The 20,753-nt window shown below is 43.7% G+C and overlaps 1 protein-coding gene across 4 annotated transcripts in view; it reads left to right on the top strand.

Annotated features, from left to right (window-relative positions):
• ATP2A2 (ATPase sarcoplasmic/endoplasmic reticulum Ca2+ transporting 2) overlaps positions 1-20,753 on the top strand; it is a 51,839-nt gene that overhangs the window by 19,165 nt on the left and 11,921 nt on the right. For all 4 annotated transcript variants that reach the window (XM_074297634.1, XM_074297639.1, XM_074297629.1 and 1 more), the window contains 3 exons: positions 17,504-17,584; positions 19,730-19,815; positions 20,105-20,569. In XM_074297634.1, coding sequence (XP_074153735.1) covers positions 17,504-17,584; positions 19,730-19,815; positions 20,105-20,569 — 632 coding nt within the window. The remainder of the gene's footprint in view (positions 1-17,503; positions 17,585-19,729; positions 19,816-20,104; positions 20,570-20,753) is intronic.

Below are 20,753 nucleotides of genomic sequence, written 5' to 3'. Positions count from 1 at the left end.
CATTCTGAGCATATTGAAATAGCTAGCCTGTGATGGTGCTTGCAAAAAGATGACCATGTAAGGAACTGATAGAATATGTCTCCCTGGGATACCTATTGAAGCAAGAATGCCAGTGATATTTATATATCCCACTTGAATGGTAGAAATAAGCAAAGTTTTCACTTCTATTCTAATCGCCTTCACCCCCAGTCGCCAGATCAGGAATTAGCATCTTTGGAGCGCTTCGAGATTTGCAAAAATGATTCCAGATAATCTAATAAGATCTCACTTAAATTTATTAGATAGGTTTTTTTCCTCCATGTATTCCATTTTAATAAAGAAGAGTAATTGAATTGGACCCAGTATGTTGGCAGTTAGTTATAATTTTTTTTACAATAATAATAATTGTAAATCTTTTGATTTATGTGATTCAAAGTAATAAATTGAATGAGGATCAGATAGAAAGTTGTTGCCCTTTTGCTAAAAATGTGACATTTTAGAAATTGTGTATCTCCTTGAGTTACCCTACTCTCTAAACTGAGGAATCACAGACCAGTTCTTAATGCTAGCAGGGATGTTGGGTTCCGAGCTCCCATGGCTAATTGCTAGAAGTTGGGCCTTTTCCACTAGTATACACACATTAGCTATTTTGGAGATGAACGCTTTGGTATCCTCCAGATTTAGAAAGAGACCATTTTGTAATCTTTGGTGAAGAAGGATGGTCTCTCTTGAAACTCCTACTGAATTAGATGTGCTGGGGACTGTGTTCGAACATTTTCTTTCTTTTCTTTCTTTTTTTTTTTTTTTTTTTTTTTCTTTTTCTTTTTAACAATCATTTTATTTTCCAAACATATATGAAGAGTTTTCAATATTCATTTTTGTAAATCTTTGTGTTCTAAATTTTTCTCCCTTCCTTCCTTGCCTCCTCCTTCCCCAAGACAGCAAGCAATCTGATATAGGTTAAATATGTGCAATCCTCCACCATTCTTTCTAAGGAGAAACAGGCAAAGCAAAAAGAAAAGGAGAAAAAACGAATCTCAGAAATAGCTATTGCAAAGACAGCAAAGAAAACAGGTTGGCAGATAAAGCAAGACAATAACCAGCACGTGTTTATTTTTGAAAATTGACATTTTTTTAATCAGACTGACGACATCTGTCTTGTTGGGTAATTAACAGAAATAGCAAAAAGCAGACCTGATTTTTGGGAGAAATAAACATGTGGGGCTTTTAAAAGCTTTCCGGAGCATCTCCTTGCATGTTAGAAGTAAAGAAAGATGAGATCATCCCAGGAGTTTCATGTTAGGCTTGTGGATTGTTGGGCTTTTGAGTGTGCCGTCAAGGTGATTGACATTTGACCCTAGTAAGGCTGTGTTCTGTAGGGTCCTTTGCCTGAGATGGCTTCCTAAATATCTCTTAGACTCAAAAGCAGGTCTGAATTAAGAATGTATCTCTTAGGAACGATACACTTTGGTAACACACTTAATTACATTCACTTTAGAAACTTATTAATAAGCAAGAGGTTATAGTTTGTGATTTTCAGCTTTTTGGTTGATCTTCAGTCTAATATCAGTGTTATTTCAGAGTTGATTGAGAGCTAAAAACCCAATTTAAAATACTTGAGTATCAGGAGTGAAATATTCTCTAAGCCCAAACAGTTGAGCCTGATTAGGAAATTGCCTTTCCCACACCGTCGGATACAGGGTAGAAATGGGTCCTGCAGGGGCTCCAAGAGAGGATCTGCTCCTACTGTGTGCCAGTCACTGTATTAAATACTGGGTATGCAAATGCAAAAACCAAAAATCTCCCTCAAGCAGCTTGCCTTCTAACAGGGAAGAAGGAAGGAAGCTGAATGGAGCTGGGCCCCTGAGGAAGGTACCCAAGGTTGGGGCAGCAGGGAGAACAGTGCAGCCTGATGAGAGATGAAGCAATAGTCATATTTTGAAAGATTAAGGTGAAACCATTGAAAGACTTGAAATGTTAAAGCAATTTTTTTCTCCTGTGGGTAGTAGGGAGCCACTTGAGGTTGCTGAAATGATTCGGTCTCTGTTTTAGGAATTTTAATTTATCTACTTTGTGTAAGGTTGGAGAGAAGGAAAAGATGAGAAGCAGGGAAAACAGTGAAGAGGGAGCTCTTGGAGTAGGCTAGAGGAAACTTTGATTCTAAATTCTATGTTCATCTAGTTAAGCCGCACAACCAGCTGGCTGGGCTTGTGGCACCATGGCCGGCATTCTCCTGTGCTTTGGGGATGGCCTTGTGGTAAGTTAGTGAGGGATCGATCTTACTATGGGGAGGTTTATGAGGTTGGGCCATTGGTTAGGTTCTGGGGAAGATTGTGTGCACAGGCATGTCTAGATAAGTTTTCAATACAAGGTAATTGCTGGGTGAGAAGGGAAGGTTGGAACATGAACCCTGGGTGCATATCTTGGTTTCTAGCCCCCAAGATAAATAGAAAAGTTGAGGGAGAGAAGAGCATTAGGCTCATGGAAGAAAGATGCGTGCTTTTTTTGTCCTCATTCTTGAAGTATCTACAAGACATAGTGGATATTGGGGGGCTAGAGCTCCAGAGACCTTTGAGTTGGGCATATAGAGGTAGGAATCATCTTTGTAGGGGAAAATATATAAATCCCCTTCCTCTAGAGAGGAAGGAGCAAAGGGTTAAAGGAAGCCTAAGACAGGACCCCGGGGTCACTCAGAATTTGGAGGTGTTCACATTGTGGATTTGAATAGTGTGGTAAAGGAAATTGAGAAGGAGGAGGACCAGTGCCAGAGGGTGGTCAGCTGAGCCAGGTAATCAAGTTGAGCAATTCCAGATCATTGATAACTGGAGCACATTCTGATTAATGGAGGAAAGAGGAGGTAGAAGTTTGGTTCCTAAAGGGAAGAAAGGGTAGCTCTGAGGAGATTGATGGGTCCAGAAAGCATTTCTTAAGAATGGGAGGGGCCTGGACCTGATCTTTTTTTTCCCCATAGGAACTGAGACATGGCAGGTGTTGCTACCCACTCCCTTCCCAATCCTGTAATTGTAATTGTAATACCAAACCTGGTATAATGTTTACTATTCAACCAGAATAAATGTAATATTACAGGGCTTGACCCATTGTTCTATTTTGTTGGTCTTGGCCTTTTGGAGCCTGATTTTCTTGTCCAGTGTGTCGGTCCAGGCTTTGTGTCAGCTATCTAGTTGATAACCTTGTCCTCCCTCCAGATCATTGACAAAACCATTGAATGGAATGGCAAATCATTTGGAATTAAAAGAGATTAACCTCCTTAGAGTGGAGGCTCTTACAAATAAAATACAGGGGGGAGAGCACAGGCCCCTCGGTATCGAACTTTAAGGATTGTCCTTTGTGGAGAGTTAACTAGCAGAACTAGTCTCCCCTTAGGGTAACCCAAACCAAGAGCATCAAGAAGCAGCCACCATAGCTGAAAAGTCAGGAATGACAGCCAAGGAAAGTCTTTGCTACGAGGGGGTCTGCCTCAAAATGACAAAGCTGTTGGACAGCTCCCCCTTCCTACTTCCCAGCTGTTTGAAGTTGGTTCTCCTTCCTCTCTGACCAGCCTTACAGCCCAAATTGGTGATTGTATTAAAATATGTGTGTGTGTGTGTGTGTGTGTGTGTGTGTGTGTGTGTGTGTATATATGAAGAGAAATCTTCATGTAACACAAGTCGGAGGCAGCATGGACTTGAGTGGGAATCTTGGCTTTCATTTTTGCTATGTAACCTTCAAGTTATTTGGCATCAAATTTACTATCCATAAAAAGGATATTATATTATTTTTTAATAAACAACATGGACAACCAACTTTTAACTAGCACGAAATTTAAAGCTCTTGGAATACATGTAGTCCAGGGTTTTGTAGCTTTTTGTGTGTGTATTCTGTGGTACTCTGAAACTTAGGAGCCCTTGAGTAATTTTATTTAATGCATAAAATAAGAGACATTAAGATCAAAATACCAAAACTCAAATTCCCAGTCATCAGGTTAAGAACCTTTGATCTCTAATCCACATCCCTGATTTTGTAGGGTTTGGCCAGAAACTCCCAAGATTTGGGCCTAGCACCTTTGAATCCCAGTTTGGGACTATCTGGTATCCCAACAAGGAAATTCAGCCACTAGTAGAAATTAGGAACGGTTCGTTTTTACATTTTTTTTGCATGACTGTTAGAGTGGGGGATTCTAGAGAGACTGAGCTATGACAATTCTTTGTACTCATTAGAACTGATGAGATTTATCATTGGAACAGGTTGTGCAGGACTAAATGTAAGCGTCATTCTTGTTAATCTAATAGGAAACCAGCCTTTTTGGATAGAGAAGTCTTCATATTGTGGTAGATGAGTGGTTTGCTTTTTCTTACTCTTGGTTTGGTGGTTTATTTTTTGAAGTTCATTCTTTCATATGTTCCCAGTGGCAGCCAAGTGATCTGCCTTGATTATTGTGGAATTCTTGTCTTCTGTTGCTTTCAGTCAGCAGACACCTGATCAGTGGGTGCTCATTTTGGGGACCCTTTCTTGATAAAGCTTTAAATAGTGGGGAGTTTATGCTATAAAATTATTTTTATTCTAACACATGCTAAATCATTTTTTCTCTGTAGTATTTTATTTTTTCAGATACATATAAAAATAGTTTCCAACATTCATTTTTGTAAAATTTTGTGTCCCAAACCTTTTCTCTCTTATAGAAGGTAGACATATGTACAAAACTTATAAACATTTCCATATTTGTCACATTATTCAAGGAAAATCAGACCAAAAGGGAAAAAACAAACAAAACAGGTGAAAATCTATGCTTGAATCTTCAGTCTCCCTAAATCTCTTTCTGGATGCGGATGGCATTTTCCATCACAAGACTATTGGAATTGCCTTGAATTGCCTCATCCACGTTCATCACAATTGATCATCACACAATCTTGATGTTGCTGTGTACAATAATCTAGTTCTGCTCATTTCACTTGGCATCAGTTCACATAAGTTTCTCCTTTTTGAAATCATCCTGCTAATCATTTCTTAATATTCCATTACATTCATATGCCATGACTTATTCAGCTATTTTCCAGCTGATAAGCATCCACATCCACTCAGTTTCCAGTTCCTTGCCACTACAAAAAGGGCTACTAAAATTTTTTTCATTTTATTTATTTATGTTCTCTTTGGGATACAGGCCCAGTAGAGACACTCATTCATAGTTCATCATTCTGCAAGTTCTGTTTAGGGGCCTGTCTGCCCTGAAACCTTTCCTGATAATCCGTTTCTTCTCCCCTGCTCATAGTTATGATTGCACTAAATGTCTTCACCTGTCTGTCCAGCAAATGGGTATTAAGCATCCGTTGTGTGCCAGACACTCTGGGTACTGAGAGTGATCCAGTTTAGGTAGCGCTGCCTTTCTTGTATGAAAAGCCTTCTGTTCCTAAACCATGTACCACTTTCCTGTCTTGGGGGGGAGAGGGGGCAGTTGTCATTAATGTTTTATTCCCAGACTATTAATTTCTGGTTGTCAGGATGAATTTCAGCATTTTCAGTTTTTCCAATATCTTTCATTGAGGCCTGTGGTCATTGAGCTCATCCCCTGAGCATCCAAGTTCCTTGCTCTTAGAGATGAGTTAAGTTCTTCAGTTCAGGGAGAATCCCAGAATTTGAGAATTGGGTCCAATGAAAGGAAGGCCATACCTGTGGCTGGGCAGCCCCTAGGCCAAGGCTCCTGGCCCACTCTGTGGACCTCCTGCCCGCGCTCCCCCCTCCAAGGCAGGCGTTCTACTGGAGCCTTCTCTTCATACTAAAACTTCGTCCTAATGACGTGGATCTTTCAGCGGCTAGGTGGCACTATGGAGAGGGGGCCGTTCCTCGAGTCAGGAAGATCTGAGTTCAAATTCACTCTCAGACATGCCCTCACTGTGTGATCCTGGCTGAGTTACTCTCCCTTATTTTCCGGGACTCTAAAATAATAGCAGCTCCTACCTCCCAGGGTTATGGTGGGGACCAAATGAGATAATAATTGCAAAAGGCTTGCACATAGTAGGTGCTTTAGAAAGGCTTATGGTTGCCTCTTTCCCCAGCGCTCTTCAGTTCATCAATGTCTTTCTTAAACTTTGCTTCCCAGAATGCCGTGCAGTACTACAGGTTTGTCTGATGGGGCAGAGTGCATCAGGAACGTGACTTTGTTCTTTGGGCAGCTCTGCCCATCTTCAGGCATCCTGGGAATCAGGGAGCTTTAGACCACTAGCTATAGCTCCCCACTCAGTCTCTGTCGTGGTCCTCTTAAGCCCCCTGATCTTTCTTGTGTTTATCCCTGTTGACTTTCACCTCAACAGGCTAGAGCAACTGGGGCGAATGTGTCAGGATCACTCTGGATCCCGACTTTACTGTGCAGGGTGTTAGCGTTCCTTCTCAGCTCTGGTACCCGTAGGCCTTCGCCCGAGTCCTTGATGAGGATGTGAAATAAACTGCCACCATGTGCAGGGCCCTGGGAAAGACACTGAAGCCTTGGTAGCTCTTGGAGACATTGTTTAGGCTAATATGGCTTCCTGAAGAGAGGAGGCAGACTTCCCCTCCGCCCCTTGCCCCATTTCCAACAAAACATTGGCCTTTGTCCCAGATCAGACTATCAAGAAACCCATTGAGAGACCTCAGTGACCACTGTTGCCCCATCACTGCCCATACAAGTCAGCCAAGGGCAGTGAGAAAGGGGCTTCCTGCATGAATGCGTGGCTGCCAGGTGCCCTCCCCCCAGTGCCCCAGAAAGAGGTCAAACACATTCCATGCCTGGTATCCCCAAGAAGGCCCTAGCTGGGGCCTCGGACATCCTTAGCCCCCGCCACAGCAGCAGCAGCTAGTGTGGCTGAATTGTTCAGCTAGAAAGGGCCAGAACCCAAGGAATTTTTGATTCCTTAGATTTTGATTTTGATTCCATAGATACTCAAAGCAGCAGGCTTGGAGTTCAAATCCTTCCTTGCATAACTTACTAATTGTGTGACTGGGCAAATTACTAACTCTCTCTCGGCCTCAGTTCCCTCATCTGTATGTTGGGACTAACAATAGCACCTGCCTCTCAGTTGTTGTGAAGATCAAAAGGGAAAATAATGATTAAAAAAAAGTGCTTTGTCAACCTTAAAGGGCATGCTTGGCTATTTCATTATGATATGTAATATCAGAGAGGCTCTGAAGGTCTTGGGCTCTTACCCTCAAAGGAGTAGGCAGGCCTAATTCTGGGAAGTAGAGGGATGGTGGCAGCAAGCTTGAAAGCAAGACCAAGCAGGTGGGGGGCAAAGCCTGGCTGGCCTAAAACTCCAATTCAGCAACTAAAGTTGGAGAGGAAACAGTCAACCAGTATCCCAGATTTTTGTCCATCTACAGTCCCCCGTCCCCCCCCCCGAGAAGGGAGTTGGTAATTTCATAACAATTGCAAGTAGAGTCTCAAAGGGAAAGAAAAAAGGACTTTCCTCAGGGAGTACATGAATACTTAGAGGGAAAAAGCAAGAGAGAAAAAATGAAATGAAGATTTAAGAGGAAAGAATTGGGAAGAGAAATAAATAGATGACAAAGCAATACACCTTACCCAAATAACACTCCCTGAGAACTAAAATAGACCAAAAAGAAATCAGTGACTCAGAGATGGCAAAATGGATTCATAGGAAATAAAAGAATAGTACAATAACAGAAAAAACTGGCCTGGAAAGCAGGTCAGAGTCATTGAACTTTGTGAAAATCACAATCAAAACAGACCCCTTCCCCCCCCCCCCCCACTTTAAAAAAGCAGTTTATTTAACAATAATTTAGAAATGATGCTCAGTAAAGATATAGCATTGGTTCAGGTAGACACAGCTCTCCTTCATACAGAAATGCCTTATCAGAATTGTTTTGACTTGTTTGGTGATGGGAGAGCCACCAAATCTAAGAGGCACCAACTCTTTGGAGATTAGCCTTTTTGTGCCTTGGGTGACTGAGAAGTCATGTCAAAAGCCATCCTCTGGACTAATAAAGTCCTCAGGGATAGTTTTTCTGCCTTGTAGAGACAAACTAGACCAGTTTTAGCGGCACGGATCTTAGATATTACTCCTGATGACTAAACACTCCACAGATTGGTCTCAAGAGTTCTTTTCTCCACTATGGCTAGTACTTTATGTATGCGCGTGCAGAGCTATCTTATTATTAGGACAACCTCTCCATGTGAAACAGAATTACATGGCTCACCAATTTTACTAGTTGGTCATCCTTTAGTCTGTCACTCGACTCATTTCCACATATTCTTATCCATGACTCAAGTAATCTAGCATTATTGTATATTTTTATTAATAAAATTTCTGCTTTGTTCATTAATAAGCTGGCTCAAACTTCCACTTCATTTCTATAAGTATTATTTATGAAATAAACTAGAGAAGCCACCTTTCCTAACTTATCAAATACTATGGTGCCAAACATAGTAACGATAATTGATCTTCATATTAAATCCCTTAATCTATGATTGAACAACTATCAAAGTTATTGAAGGAATAATAAAATCACCATTAAAAGTAATCCATATGTAAAAGACATAGCGGCATTCCTCATTTCAACTAAGATAACTATAGAAGTTCTAATAATCACAAAATGTAAAATAGGCATTAAGGAATTTTTCTAAACCTCAAGGAAGTATGAACCTCTATGATCGAGTCTGGAAGAGAACCGTGACTGGTTAACCAAAATAGCTAGCCAGTCTTTGAGGAAGGACCTTAAATAGTTAAGGGAAGTTTAGTAGTTTGGCAGTTAGAGGTAAAGGGAGAATTGGAACCCAGGAAGGGAATATATGAAGGACACTATATTTTCAATAATATAAGTTATGAGAACTAGAAAACAAAGTGAAAATCAAAGTTCTCATAACGTATTATTGAAAATATAGTGTCCTTCATATATTCCCTTCCTGGGTTCCAATTCTCCCTGAAAGAAACCTCAAAAGACCCTGAAATATTCTCCATTCAAAGTAAAAGTGTTATAAACATTCAGAAAGAAGCAGTTCGGTATCAAGAAACCAGAATCCAGGCACCGCCATCTGTCTGCCTCTACTACAAATGACAGATCTGAGAATAGGCATTTCAGAGGGCAAAAGATAATGGGCTTATAATCAAAAAAATAATTTGTATTGCCAAGCTGAATATACTCCTACAAAGAAAAAAAAAGTTAACCTTTTGGAATAGAGGACTTTTATGTAGTTCTGTTGAAAAGGCCAAAACTGAATAGGAACTTTTAAATTAATATAAATTATTAACCGCAAGGGTTCAGAGAAATCTAGGAAGGTAAATTTATCTGAATAATAAAAATCTGTATGATGATACAGTGCTAACATTCTAATAGGGAGAGAAGAAACAGATGTCCTTTTAAAACCTTAATGTCTTAAAAGGAAGGATATTGAAGGAGTTAAAGAAGAAAAATATCTCTTCTTGGGAATAGATTGGGTCTTTTCTAAAGGTTCAGAAAGGGAATGGCAGGGTAAAAGGAATTTGCTAGTTTATAAAAGTGTTTCTCAAAATTGAGAAGCATGAGAAGTATACACAAACAAGGAAGGAATTGTCCATTATCACTGTCTAGCCCCACCAAGCAAAGAAAGGCCTGTTCCTTCTTTGAGCCTTGATTTTTCCATATTGAGGCCTTAGATTGTTTTTTTTGGAGGGGGGTTTTGGAGGTGTGAGGCACTTGGACTTAAGTGACTTGCCAAACTAGTCAAACAACTAGTGAGTGTTCCGGGTCTGAAGTTGGATTTGAACTCAGGTCCTCCTGACTGCAGCCTGGTGCTGTGTCCATTACACCATCTAGTTGTCCCTGCGGGTCTTTAAAGCAAAATTAGTTGCCTCCAGAAATGTCCAAATGCTGTAACTATAGTTATAAATTGATGTATTTGTAAAATGCCCAGCACAGAGCCTGGTATAGGAGTCACTGGATATGATGCTCCTTTTCCTCTCCTTCCCATTTAATATGTAAGAAAAAATAATATGACCCGGTTTTACTTCAGCAGGTATCCTTTTTGTCGCTTAGCAGTTAACCTTTTCCGTGTTCTCTGTACCATCTTGTTGTCAGAATTGGTCATACTTAAAATGGCCGTCTCTGTGGCACTGCCAATAATCAACTTACTGCTGGCAGTAGTCCTGGATTTGGAGACTAAAAGGAGCTGCTGGTGAGGAGGCTAGGACTTTACTGTGGGCTGTGGGGATTGGGGGCTTCTTTTGGGGAACAGGCATGGGGTTAGAAAGTGCATGTTCTGTGTTCTCATCTAAAAGTTAAATATCAGGGTAGGTAGAGCACCGAGTTTGAGATCTGAGAGCCCTGAGATTGAGTCCTGCTTCAGACTCGTTAGCTCAGCCTAGCTTCTCCGGCTCAATTTTATTATCTGTAAGATGGGTATAATAACACCACCTGTCTCCCAAATGGTTGTGAGGCTCCAAGATGAACTCGACGGTGACTGTTGGCGCTCTGGTTTGGTAGAAAGCACATTGGACTTGGAGACAGGACGAGGCTCTCCCCAGGTGGCCACTGGTCGCAACCAGACTTCTTGGTTTTTCATTTCCGGGGCTTTTAGCTGGCTGGCCTAAAGAGCAGGCCGATTCTTTGCCTCCTTCCATTTTCCGATGTAAGATACACACATCCCGTTGCCCACCGATGGAGCACTTAGATCTGTGTTTGTCTCCCTGAAGGTTCATTTGGTTTTGAGGCAGAAAGCTTGAAAGTTTGTGTCTGATGACAGTGTTAGGACTCTGGAGTGGGTGGTCTTGACCTTTGATTGCGCCACTTTGGAGCGCTTCCATGGTAGAAGTTCTGATGGCTATTAATACTTAAGAGGCCTGGGACTTAGTCACCCAGCTAAGTCTGGATCTGGAGCCGGCTCTTAGTGATTAGGAGCCAGGCCCCCTGCTCCATGCACGAACATTGTAACAAACCTGCCCAAGTGCTTCTTGGGCAGCAGTTCTGGGCAGTGTCACCTCTCCCCACCCCCAAGATCAAGGCATACTCCTTGTGGGCTGCGCGCGGATTCTTCCATGAGAGCGCTCTCCGCCCCTGCTGCTGCTCCTTCTGGGCTCAGCCCCATGGGACTGTAAGCTCCTTGAGGGCTCTCTATTAATGGTATGGCACAGTCCCTGAATTGCAAGCCCTTACTAAAGGTTCACTGGACTATTAGGTTGGAAACAAGGAAACGCCCTTTTACCAATTTAGGTCTTATCTGCCTAGAACACTTGAGAGGCTAAGTGCCCTGGCCAGGGCACACACTGGACTTCTGGCTCTCCTCCAGGCAGTCTTAGTGAATAATGGATGCTTCTCTGGCCTCGCACCAGTCAATCAACAAGCAGTGATTAAGCCTAAACTGAGTGCTAGACACTGGGATACAGGTAGCAAGAGTGAAGCAAATGAGTGTATAGCTTAATGGTGGAGACCACAAAGATCCCTATTTATGTACACCCCATAAACACAAGTATACACAGAGAAGCCAAGGATGATGCCATTGAGCAGTGAGAACTTTGGACCACCGGTGGGGATTGGGAAAGATTTCGGCTTTTGTGCCTCTTGGAGAGAGGGATTCTGGGAAGCCACAATTGGGGAAGGGAAGGTATTCTAAGCATGAGGGATGGCAAAGGCTCGGAGGTAGTAAATGGAGTGCGATGTGTGAGGAGCTGAGAGAAAACCAATTTGTCTGGATTTCAGAAGATTAGAAGGGGAAGCAGCTAAGATAGGCTGGGGTCAGGTTGTGTGGGCGTTAAGAGCCAAACAGTCTTTTTTAGGTCAGTTAGGAAAGTTTTGTCATCAGCACTGTCCTTAAGGGAAATGACCTAGCCATCGTGTGGATGGACAAGTCCCAGAATTGTTGAAAGTTCTCCTGACCGCTCTCTTGGGCTGGCAAGTCTGTTAGGAGAAGGTGGGAAACTCACGCTCATAAAGAAATGTGGATGTTTGATTTTTCCGGATACACATTTGACTTGCCATCCACGCCAACCCAGAGAGTGTTTGGGTGACGGTCATGCTTCTCCTTCCAGCCACCTAATCTCGTCCTCCTGTTCCTTGGAGAAACCCAAAAAAGTGGCAATCATGGTGGCAAGAGTGACCCTGTGCAGAGTCCTTCCTATCTATCCCCTCTCACCCATGCCCATAGGTGACATCATCCCCAATTGAAGGGTAATTGAAAACTGAGGCTTAGAGGTAGAGCTGCTGGGAGCTCTTCAGCCTCCTCCTTAATAAATATGTAAGGTGGGGGTTGGAGCCCGGGGTCCTCTGACTCCCAAGCCCGCCCTCAGCCCACTAGGCCACACTGGAATCAGTATTAGTTTCTATTCTATAGCTGCAAATCTTTCCCTTCCATAAAGAACTTTTTTATAGAATGTCCTTATGAATCGCAACTGCTCTATTAACTGGTGTTGCTTAGCTGGATTTGAGTGGAAAAGTACTATGGGGATGGAGGAAAGGGAATTTTTTGAGTTTCTGGTATGTGGCAGTTTATGGTTGAAGACCACAGCGTGAGGACTGAGATCCTGTGCTTGGCTGGGAATCTGCCTTTAGTTCTGATCCTAGCACTGCCTCAGTATGGAGCTGGGGCCTGGTGAGCTTTTGGGCACCTTTATAAAATGGGGTGGAAGTCGGGGTGCAGATCTCCCTTTCTGCTCTGACATTCGTTCAGATCTGTCTAAAGACCTGACACTGTCCCCAGCCCATACTGGGTTTAGCTACATTAAAAAAAAAATAAAATGTTGATTTGACTGTCTAAGGGTAGTCCTGCCCTGGAGGAGGGAGGTGGATTAGAGCTTGTAGAGTTTAGTTCCTCTCCCCCCTTCCCCCAAGACTGCCCCCTCTGCCCCCTGCAGAGCTAACGGCCATTGGCTTCTATGGACCTGCAAAGAGAAACCTTATTGCTCACTATTGTCTTAATGCCATTAAAATCGTTCAAGGGAACAGATAGGGTTGGATTACTCTTCACTAGTGAGTGATGTTAAAAGGAGGAAGGATCATTTTTAATATTGGGGTTTTTTATGTTTTGAGTGGTACCAAATCATTGAATCTCTTATTGGGGCGTGTAAAAGCTGAGCAGTGTATTGGAATATGGAGAATTCACCTTCCTAAGCTGTCTCCTCCCAAGTCCCTCTTCTTTGGGGCTGCAGCAGAACTCATAACAATAATAATATTCACACTCCATGACTTGTTAGGTGTGAAATATTGCTGCTTGTTGCATAAGCATTTCCTGAAGGAATTTCTTTTTAACTTGGTGTGTCCCTGCAGTCAGGTGAAAGGCTGAGTTTTTATCTCCTGAGATTATGCATTGACAGTCTCCTTCCTATGCTAGTTAGTGATCACATGCCCTGTGTTAGTTGTAACTTTGGTGAAATGGAGCTTTATTTAAAGAGTGAGCCTAGGCTCTGCACAGATTGGGCGTCAAAAGTGGGGCCGTAAATAGAGCCGAGAGTTCTTGGACGGGAATAAGCTCTCTTTTGATAGGATGCAGAGAATTGTTTAATGCGGAGGGCATTGAGCCAGGTGATTCTCATCCCCAGCTCTAATTATTGGGAAGTTCATCCTTACGCTGGGGCCCATGGTGCCTTTCCCCCCAAAATTCCCACAAGCCTTCTCGGGGCTGAGCATCCTTCAACCCCGCAGTCTGGCTCAGCAAAGCCCCATCATTGGGGCTTGGTCATCTCCAGTCCCACCCCTCTCGAGCGAGTGCCTTCTCTTTCCATGTCTCCCGGTGTCCTTGGGAAGACTCCTCCCCAGTCTGGCTTCTCTCTTCTCTGAGTCTCCCAGCCTTGTTTCCAAAGACTGTCCCAGCTTCTCTCCTGGTGACCGCACGGTGTCATACGTCCCAGCCTTCTGTATATCCAGCTCTTGTCTCCTTTGGAGCTCTGATCCTGCATCTCCAGTCCAATAAACATTTATTGAGCACCTACTGTGTGCCAGGCATTGTGCTGATCACTGAGGGTACATTTGATACATTTGCTGCTCTCTGAGAGCTTGAAGACTAATGGGAGGGGACAGTTGGAGGTCGGGGTACTTGGGCATCTCACTCTGGGTGATGGCTGAGTTGGGGCTGAGCCCCGAGGCTCAGGACAGTCACCCTCTGAGATTGCATCGGGGTGCCTTTCTGAGGCGCCGACTAGGGTCAAACCAAAGCCCAGTGTTCCATTCTGTCCCGACCATTCTGAATCCTGACTATCACCTTTACCCTTATCCAAGTCATTGATTAAAGTATTAAATAAATATAAAACACCCTCACCTCCAAGACTGGGTCTCTGGGCCACTCCAAGGGAGAGCTTGTAAATTAGCCTTGAACCTTTCTTGGGCTCCTCTTTCCTTCTGGGCTTTTACAAACATGACACCCTGGAGAGGGGCGAGACGGCAGGCTACCTGACCCAGAGGCCACTTTGCCAGGCCACCTGTCCGTGACTGGCCGGGCCTCCCCAGCTCAGACCCTGACTTCCCACTGCAGGCCTTGTCCCTGCTCTCTTTACTCCAGATTCACCCCCCTTTGTCTCCAAGCTTCCTGCCCAAGACCAGAGAGATCCAGGTCATCTCATTAGCGGGGGACAGTTCTCCCCCAGTCCTAGGGACCTGCCCCCATTCTCTATAATCTTTGGGGAAAAGTCTCCCCAGAGCCACGTCTGCTGGCTCTTTCTGTGCCAGAGGGTTTCATTCACCAAGTGATTTAAACTCATTAAGAGTAACTCGGAACTCTTCCTATCTCCTTAGTTACCTGGGGTATCAACTCCCTGCTAGCCTCTGGTTCTCTTTGGCAGAGCACCAGCCCACACGGGTCACCTGGGGGCAGAGGTGAAGAGCTGTCTCCTCACAGTATCAACCCAGCCGGTGCAAAGGGCCTACTATGTGCTAGGCACGGGGCACAGTCAGAAAAGAGAGGCACCGTCCTCGCCCTCAGTGGGGGGGGGGGGCAGCCGGTGCAGACTCTCCTCTTTGGGAGTCATGGAGGCCCCGTGTAGCTCTTGGCCCTGATGCAGCTTTTGCTTTCTTTGTTTGTCCTGAGGGCTAATGTTCCTCAGACTGTTGTCACTGTTGTGATACTATTCAAGAAGGGAAAAAATTCTAAATAAAACCATTCCCAGCTATTTGTAATAAACAAACAACCCTCCACAGAGCACCCCCCCCCCCCCCCCAACGTGGCAGGGTTGTAGCTCTCCTTTCCCATGTATCTGTATCTGGATTACAAAGTGTGTTAGCAGATGAGGTCCCCTTCTATCCGTTAGATCTTTCCCACTCAACTCACCTGAGCTTCTTGGCAGACTTATGGGGGTTCACAGCACATTCTTGTTTCTTGTGTTTATTCTCCTGGCTGCCATATTTTTTTCCTTGACTATTTAGATGCATTTTGAAAATATTTGGAAAGCTGGTGGTTCCCCCTTCTTTTTGTGGAATAGATATATGTCAAGGCCCATTGAAAGGCCTGCTGCAAGGTCTTGATAGGTCTGGGGTTGGTGTGTGGGTTTGAGTCCTAGTGAACTTTCAATGGATCTCATCTGTAACCCAGGAGGCTGAGGCTGGAAACCGGCTCAAATCCTTTCTTCTTCTCCGATCCTTTGGCCCTGTGCTAGCATTACAGGGCAATAATTGAATTAATCAATCACACTTAGGATGGTTTGAAGAGTTGAGGCAGCTTGAGAGCCGATTTATTGCCTGATATATTAAGGGAGTTTTTCTTAAACCAAATACAAGACCGCACGTTAGAGGAGCAATCTCTTCTTCATCAAGTTAACTTTTAGATGTATTTCTGCCCTTTTTCCCCCTTGATTTCCCCTCCCCCCCAACTTACATACAAGACAGGTTTGATCATGGGTAGCAAGGACCTTCCCGGTATTGTTGGTCACCCTCCTTTCTCAGCTGTTCATGGTTGTGCGTAGTGTGGAGCCTCTTCCCTGGAGGGACACGAGGGGAAAGAAGCACTTGATGAGGAACTAGATGATCAAGTTCATGAGCTCAATAAATACATCAATTAAAAAAAAATTTAAAGTTCCAAAGGATCCATTTGCCTCTTTAAAAGTCTCGATTTTCATCAGAACAGTGACAAGATTATTTACCTGCATCCTCTTCCACCATATTTGGCTTGCATGCTCAGAGGCTTGATGTCATCGGAGTCGGGGCATGTGTTTCCACTTCTGCTTTCTTGGCTTCCCGTTATTTATATTCCACATTTGGCTCAGCAGTTTACCAGTCCTTGAATGTAGAGGTTTTTTCTAAGGTTGTCATTTGGTGTGTATGTGATAGTGGGATAGTGGGGATGGTGGGAGGGGAGGGGTGTTTGTTTTGATTTTCTTTTTAATAGCTGGGAATGATTTTATTTATAATTTTCTTTTTTGTTTTTAATTAAAATAAAACCATAGTAATGAGGTCATAAGGGCAGAGTCTCCTTTCTAGCTTACTCTGTATTATATGCTAAAATTATATCAATACACAATTCCAATAATAATGTGATAGTGCTTCTTATCCTATAGCTTCATTAACGGTGAACTTTGCCATTTTAAACTCTTGCCAACTTATTAGCAGTAATATGATGTAGACATGAATCCCTAGAAAGTGCCAGTATATGTACAAGTCACAAAGTTGAAGTCAGATGTTTAGTATGGTAGAACCTTAAAGTAATCCACGTCTGCATTTCTGTGATCATTCAAGAAGTTGGGCATTATTTACAGTTTTTAACTTGGATAAAATGTTCTTTTCTTCTGGCCATTTGTCTGCTTGAGGAGAGTTATATTGTGAAAACCTTGTACCCAGTATCCCCTCCCCTCTCTGCTATGAGCCTCGATTTCTCTCTAGATTTTCACAGCCCTCTGAGATTCTCCTCTCATCTTTTTTTCCCTTTGTCTTCCTATCTTCTCCAGCGTCCCCCACCCCACTCTCTGCTACCTAAGGACAAACCGGGGGGCTCCTCCATCTTTGAAAACCAAGAACCTCCTTGGAAGGTTCCATTTCCTCAGCTATTGGCAGAACTCCCAGGCCCCATGGCTTGCTCCTCTTTCCCCTGTGCTTTCTGTCTCCCAGTCTCTTCATTTTCCTCCCAAACTTTCATACTCTTGGAGTTCCTGTTTTCTGTGGAGGACAGAAGTCACGGCTCCATCCTTGATCTCCCCTGCATGCCAGTATATCATCCCATCTCCTCTCCTCACCGGCTCCTTTTCCCATTCACGTGCTCCTTGCCAGCTTATTGGTCTGTGTCTCTACTCCCTGGGGGTCCATGGACATTCTGATGAGCCCAGTAAGTCCAGTTCCTATTGGGCCCTGCAGACTGTCTCTATGGATGCTTTAGTCCCCTTGCTGCAGAGGCCTTGAATTGCACAGGACAGGAGAGGACACATGTGAGCCCCTTGAGGTCAGAAACCGTCCTTTGCCTTAATAAGTGTTTGTTGGTTACTAATTTAGGGGTGTTGAAAAAATAGAGATTGTACCCAGAAAGGAATAAATGAAATGTGTGTGAAGGGAAGGCCCCTCAGATCCCTGATTTCTATATGGATTATTGTAAAAATTGTGAGTTTAGATTTGTTGGTTTAATTGTCAATCCAAATGTTTGCTTTTTTTAATACAGTTGGTGACAAAGTTCCTGCTGACATAAGGTTGACGTCCATCAAGTCTACCACCTTACGAGTTGATCAGTCAATTCTCACAGGTAATTGTTAGTGCTTATGTGCTTATGTACATGGTGAAGCTGAATGCCTTCCAGCGCTAGATTCGAGTCACTCTAAAGCTTGCTAGAGGATGCTCTCAGAATTAAATTGCCATTAATGGGCCAGGTCAGGAGTTTTTATTAAGCACTAAGAGATCTGGCTCAGGCACTTGAGAAAGAGATTTAAGAATAGATTCCATGATGGGAGACCTTTTTATCAGGCTCCTCTCTTGTTAAGAAATAGCACCTGTACTATTTTCATCCTTCAGAAAATAATAATTTCTGAAGTACTTCTAGCCAAACATTTGAGTTTTAATTTTTAAACAAAGCCAGGGGGGATTAAGGGGGAAGGGTGTAAAGGAAAAGATTATTGTAATGCATGTATACATTTATATCCTTGATTTTCATGTCATGGGCAATGAATGGGGTGTGGGGTAGTTAGTAGGCAAATCAGCTGGAGTTGGAGGGAAAAGTGTGGGCTGGTGGAAGGTAAATCCTAAATGGCTTTTAAGAACTTATTTGCCTTCCCAGCAGTCGGTAATCTAAGTGCCTGCTCTGTTTCTGATTAGTTGTGTGACCTTGAGCCTCAGTTTTCTTATCTGTAGAAGCTGAGGACCCTTCCAGCCCTGATTCCTTCTTTCTTTGCCACAAGACAAAAAGGTCTTAGATTGTTATTAACAGTGCCTCATTTGATAGAATCCCAGGCTGCTAGACTGCATGCTTGGTGCTTTCTAATCTCCTGATCTCTGATCTGAACTCCTTTGCAGCAATCACCTACCAAGCAGGCATGATTAAATAAAAGTGCTTTAACAATAAGGCCGCCTTCTACCTGGCTCTGCATATTTAAGCTTGAGGCTTGCTAGGAGCTCTTTCTTTCCCTTTGTTGGCAAAGGTTCTGGGCAGGGCAGGGTGGAGGGCCCCCACAAATGACTGCATAACCCAGGGAAGGAAGGGTGGCAGAAGATCGGCACAAAAAACAATGAAAGCCTGAAAAAAAGCCCACAGATTGGTAGGGAAAAATAAAAATTTTAAAGGTTATCAAGATTGTATATCAGATTATTAATTTCCAAAGCAATTGCTTGTATAAAGGAGGTGATGTGAGAAAAGTCGAAACAACAATGCTCAGACTGGCAGCTTTCCGAACAGTCATTATGTGGAAGGAAAGTTCCCAAAGTCCACAAGAAAACTCATTTCCAGCTTAAGTGAAGGCTTGTGCATATGGCTGGAGATGAAAAATAGGGATCTGTTCTGAGCTGTTCAAATGTAGTTTTGAAATAGTAAAGGAAGCTAAAACTAAAGTTGATGAATCTGCAGAGAGAATAGGAGTGGAAATAAGCTTCTCTTGGCTACCTTCTCTCTGCATGGTACCTGCTTTTTTGTTATGGAACAGAACTAGGGTTCTTTTGAGACCATAATTATCTAGCCTCTTCTTGTTTTATCACAGAAGTGCCTCCTGGAGAAGTCAGCAGGACAGGCCAGGTCTCCTGAGAGGAGATCGAGGGTCCTGCCTTTGCAGCATACAGCTCATTGCCTTGTGCTGTCCCATGGTGCCCAAATAAAAGGGCCCTGGAACAGGCCTTTCTCCTTCCTCCCAGTCCTTGATCCTTCTTTGTCTCCACGGCATTGTAAGAACAAAAAGTCAGGCCCTGACACCTCTATCACTTGGATACCAAACTTGCCTCAGGAGCCCCTAGATTGGGAGTCTTATTATGTTCAATTCTGATTAAAAAGAAAGTGAGCTTCAAAAGTTATTCTAGAAAAGAGAAATCTCCCTTCAAAACTTTACTGCCACTAAAAGATCTGCATCAGTTAAACAGGATTTTGCTAATAGGTGTTTAAGAACTCAATTAAAATGTAATTCCTGGTTAAAGCCTGGGAAGGGAAGGTTGATCCTTGAGGTACAGGCCGGCCGGCCGGCCATGTCATCCAGAGTCAGATCGGCACTTGCCGGTTCTTGGCTGCTCCTGGTATTTCTGTGAAATCATCACTTTTTGTTTTTTCTTTCTCTTTTTATTTGACATTTGCTTTTAATTGGCAATCTGTCGTGCCATAGAAAGTATTACAGATTTTTGCAACTTTAAGCTTATTGACTGTTCCTCATCAGGGAGCTTACATTTCAATATATCCCTTTTAATGTTTGTATTTTAGGTGAATCTGTCTCAGTTATTAAACACACAGACCCTGTGCCTGATCCCCGGGCTGTCAATCAAGATAAGAAGAATATGCTCTTTTCTGTAAGTATTTCTTAAAGCCCAAGTGGCCCTCAGGGTTAGGGGCCTTGGGGAATCTTAGCTCTTAAAATGAATAACCAGAAACCCGGCAGATTGCCGAAGGGAACCCTGCTTAGTAAATAGGTTGTACTTCAAAAGTCTCCAAGTTGTCCATCTTCCAGAGCTGAAGTTTGTTCTGAGCTAGTTTCCTCAAGAGCTAGTGACCACTGTGGGTGCTGTGAGCCATGGAGCTGGCCCAGGGCAAAATGACTTAGATGACACCTGCCCCTCATTTCTCCCATAATTCTTTCAGGGTACAAATATTGCAGCTGGAAAAGCCATGGGAGTAGTTGTTGCCACTGGCGTGAACACTGAAATCGGCAAGATCCGTGATGAAATGGTGGCGACTGAGCAAGAGCGGACACCCCTACAGCAGAAGCTGGACGAGTTTGGGGAGCAGCTGTCCAAAGTCATCTCCCTCATTTGCATCGCCGTCTGGATGATCAACATTGGGCACTTCAATGACCCAGTGCATGGGGGGTCCTGGATCAGGGGAGCCATCTACTACTTTAAAATTGCAGTCGCCTTGGCTGTTGCGGCCATTCCCGAGGGTCTGCCCGCGGTCATCACCACCTGCCTGGCCCTGGGTACTCGCCGAATGGCCAAAAAGAACGCCATTGTCCGGAGCTTGCCATCCGTGGAGACCCTGGGCTGCACCTCAGTCATCTGCTCGGACAAGACCGGCACTCTGACCACTAACCAGATGTCTGTGTGCAGGGTAAGGCGCCCTGGGCTAACTCACCTCCTCCTCTGTGGGGCCAGGGAGCAAGCTTGTCTCCTTTATGGCTCTGATGCTCTCAGTCTGTCACAGGGAGGCGGGAGAGGTCCTTGGATCTCCTCGGAAAAGCCAGAGGGTCCTAAAATCTGGAGGCAGGGCGAGGAGCTGGGGTGTGGGGAGGTTG

The sequence above is a fragment of the Sminthopsis crassicaudata genome, chromosome 1 (genome assembly GCF_048593235.1).
Source record: "Sminthopsis crassicaudata isolate SCR6 chromosome 1, ASM4859323v1, whole genome shotgun sequence".
Classification (NCBI taxonomy): domain Eukaryota; kingdom Metazoa; phylum Chordata; class Mammalia; order Dasyuromorphia; family Dasyuridae; genus Sminthopsis; species Sminthopsis crassicaudata.
This window is presented reverse-complemented; position numbering and strand designations above follow the sequence as displayed.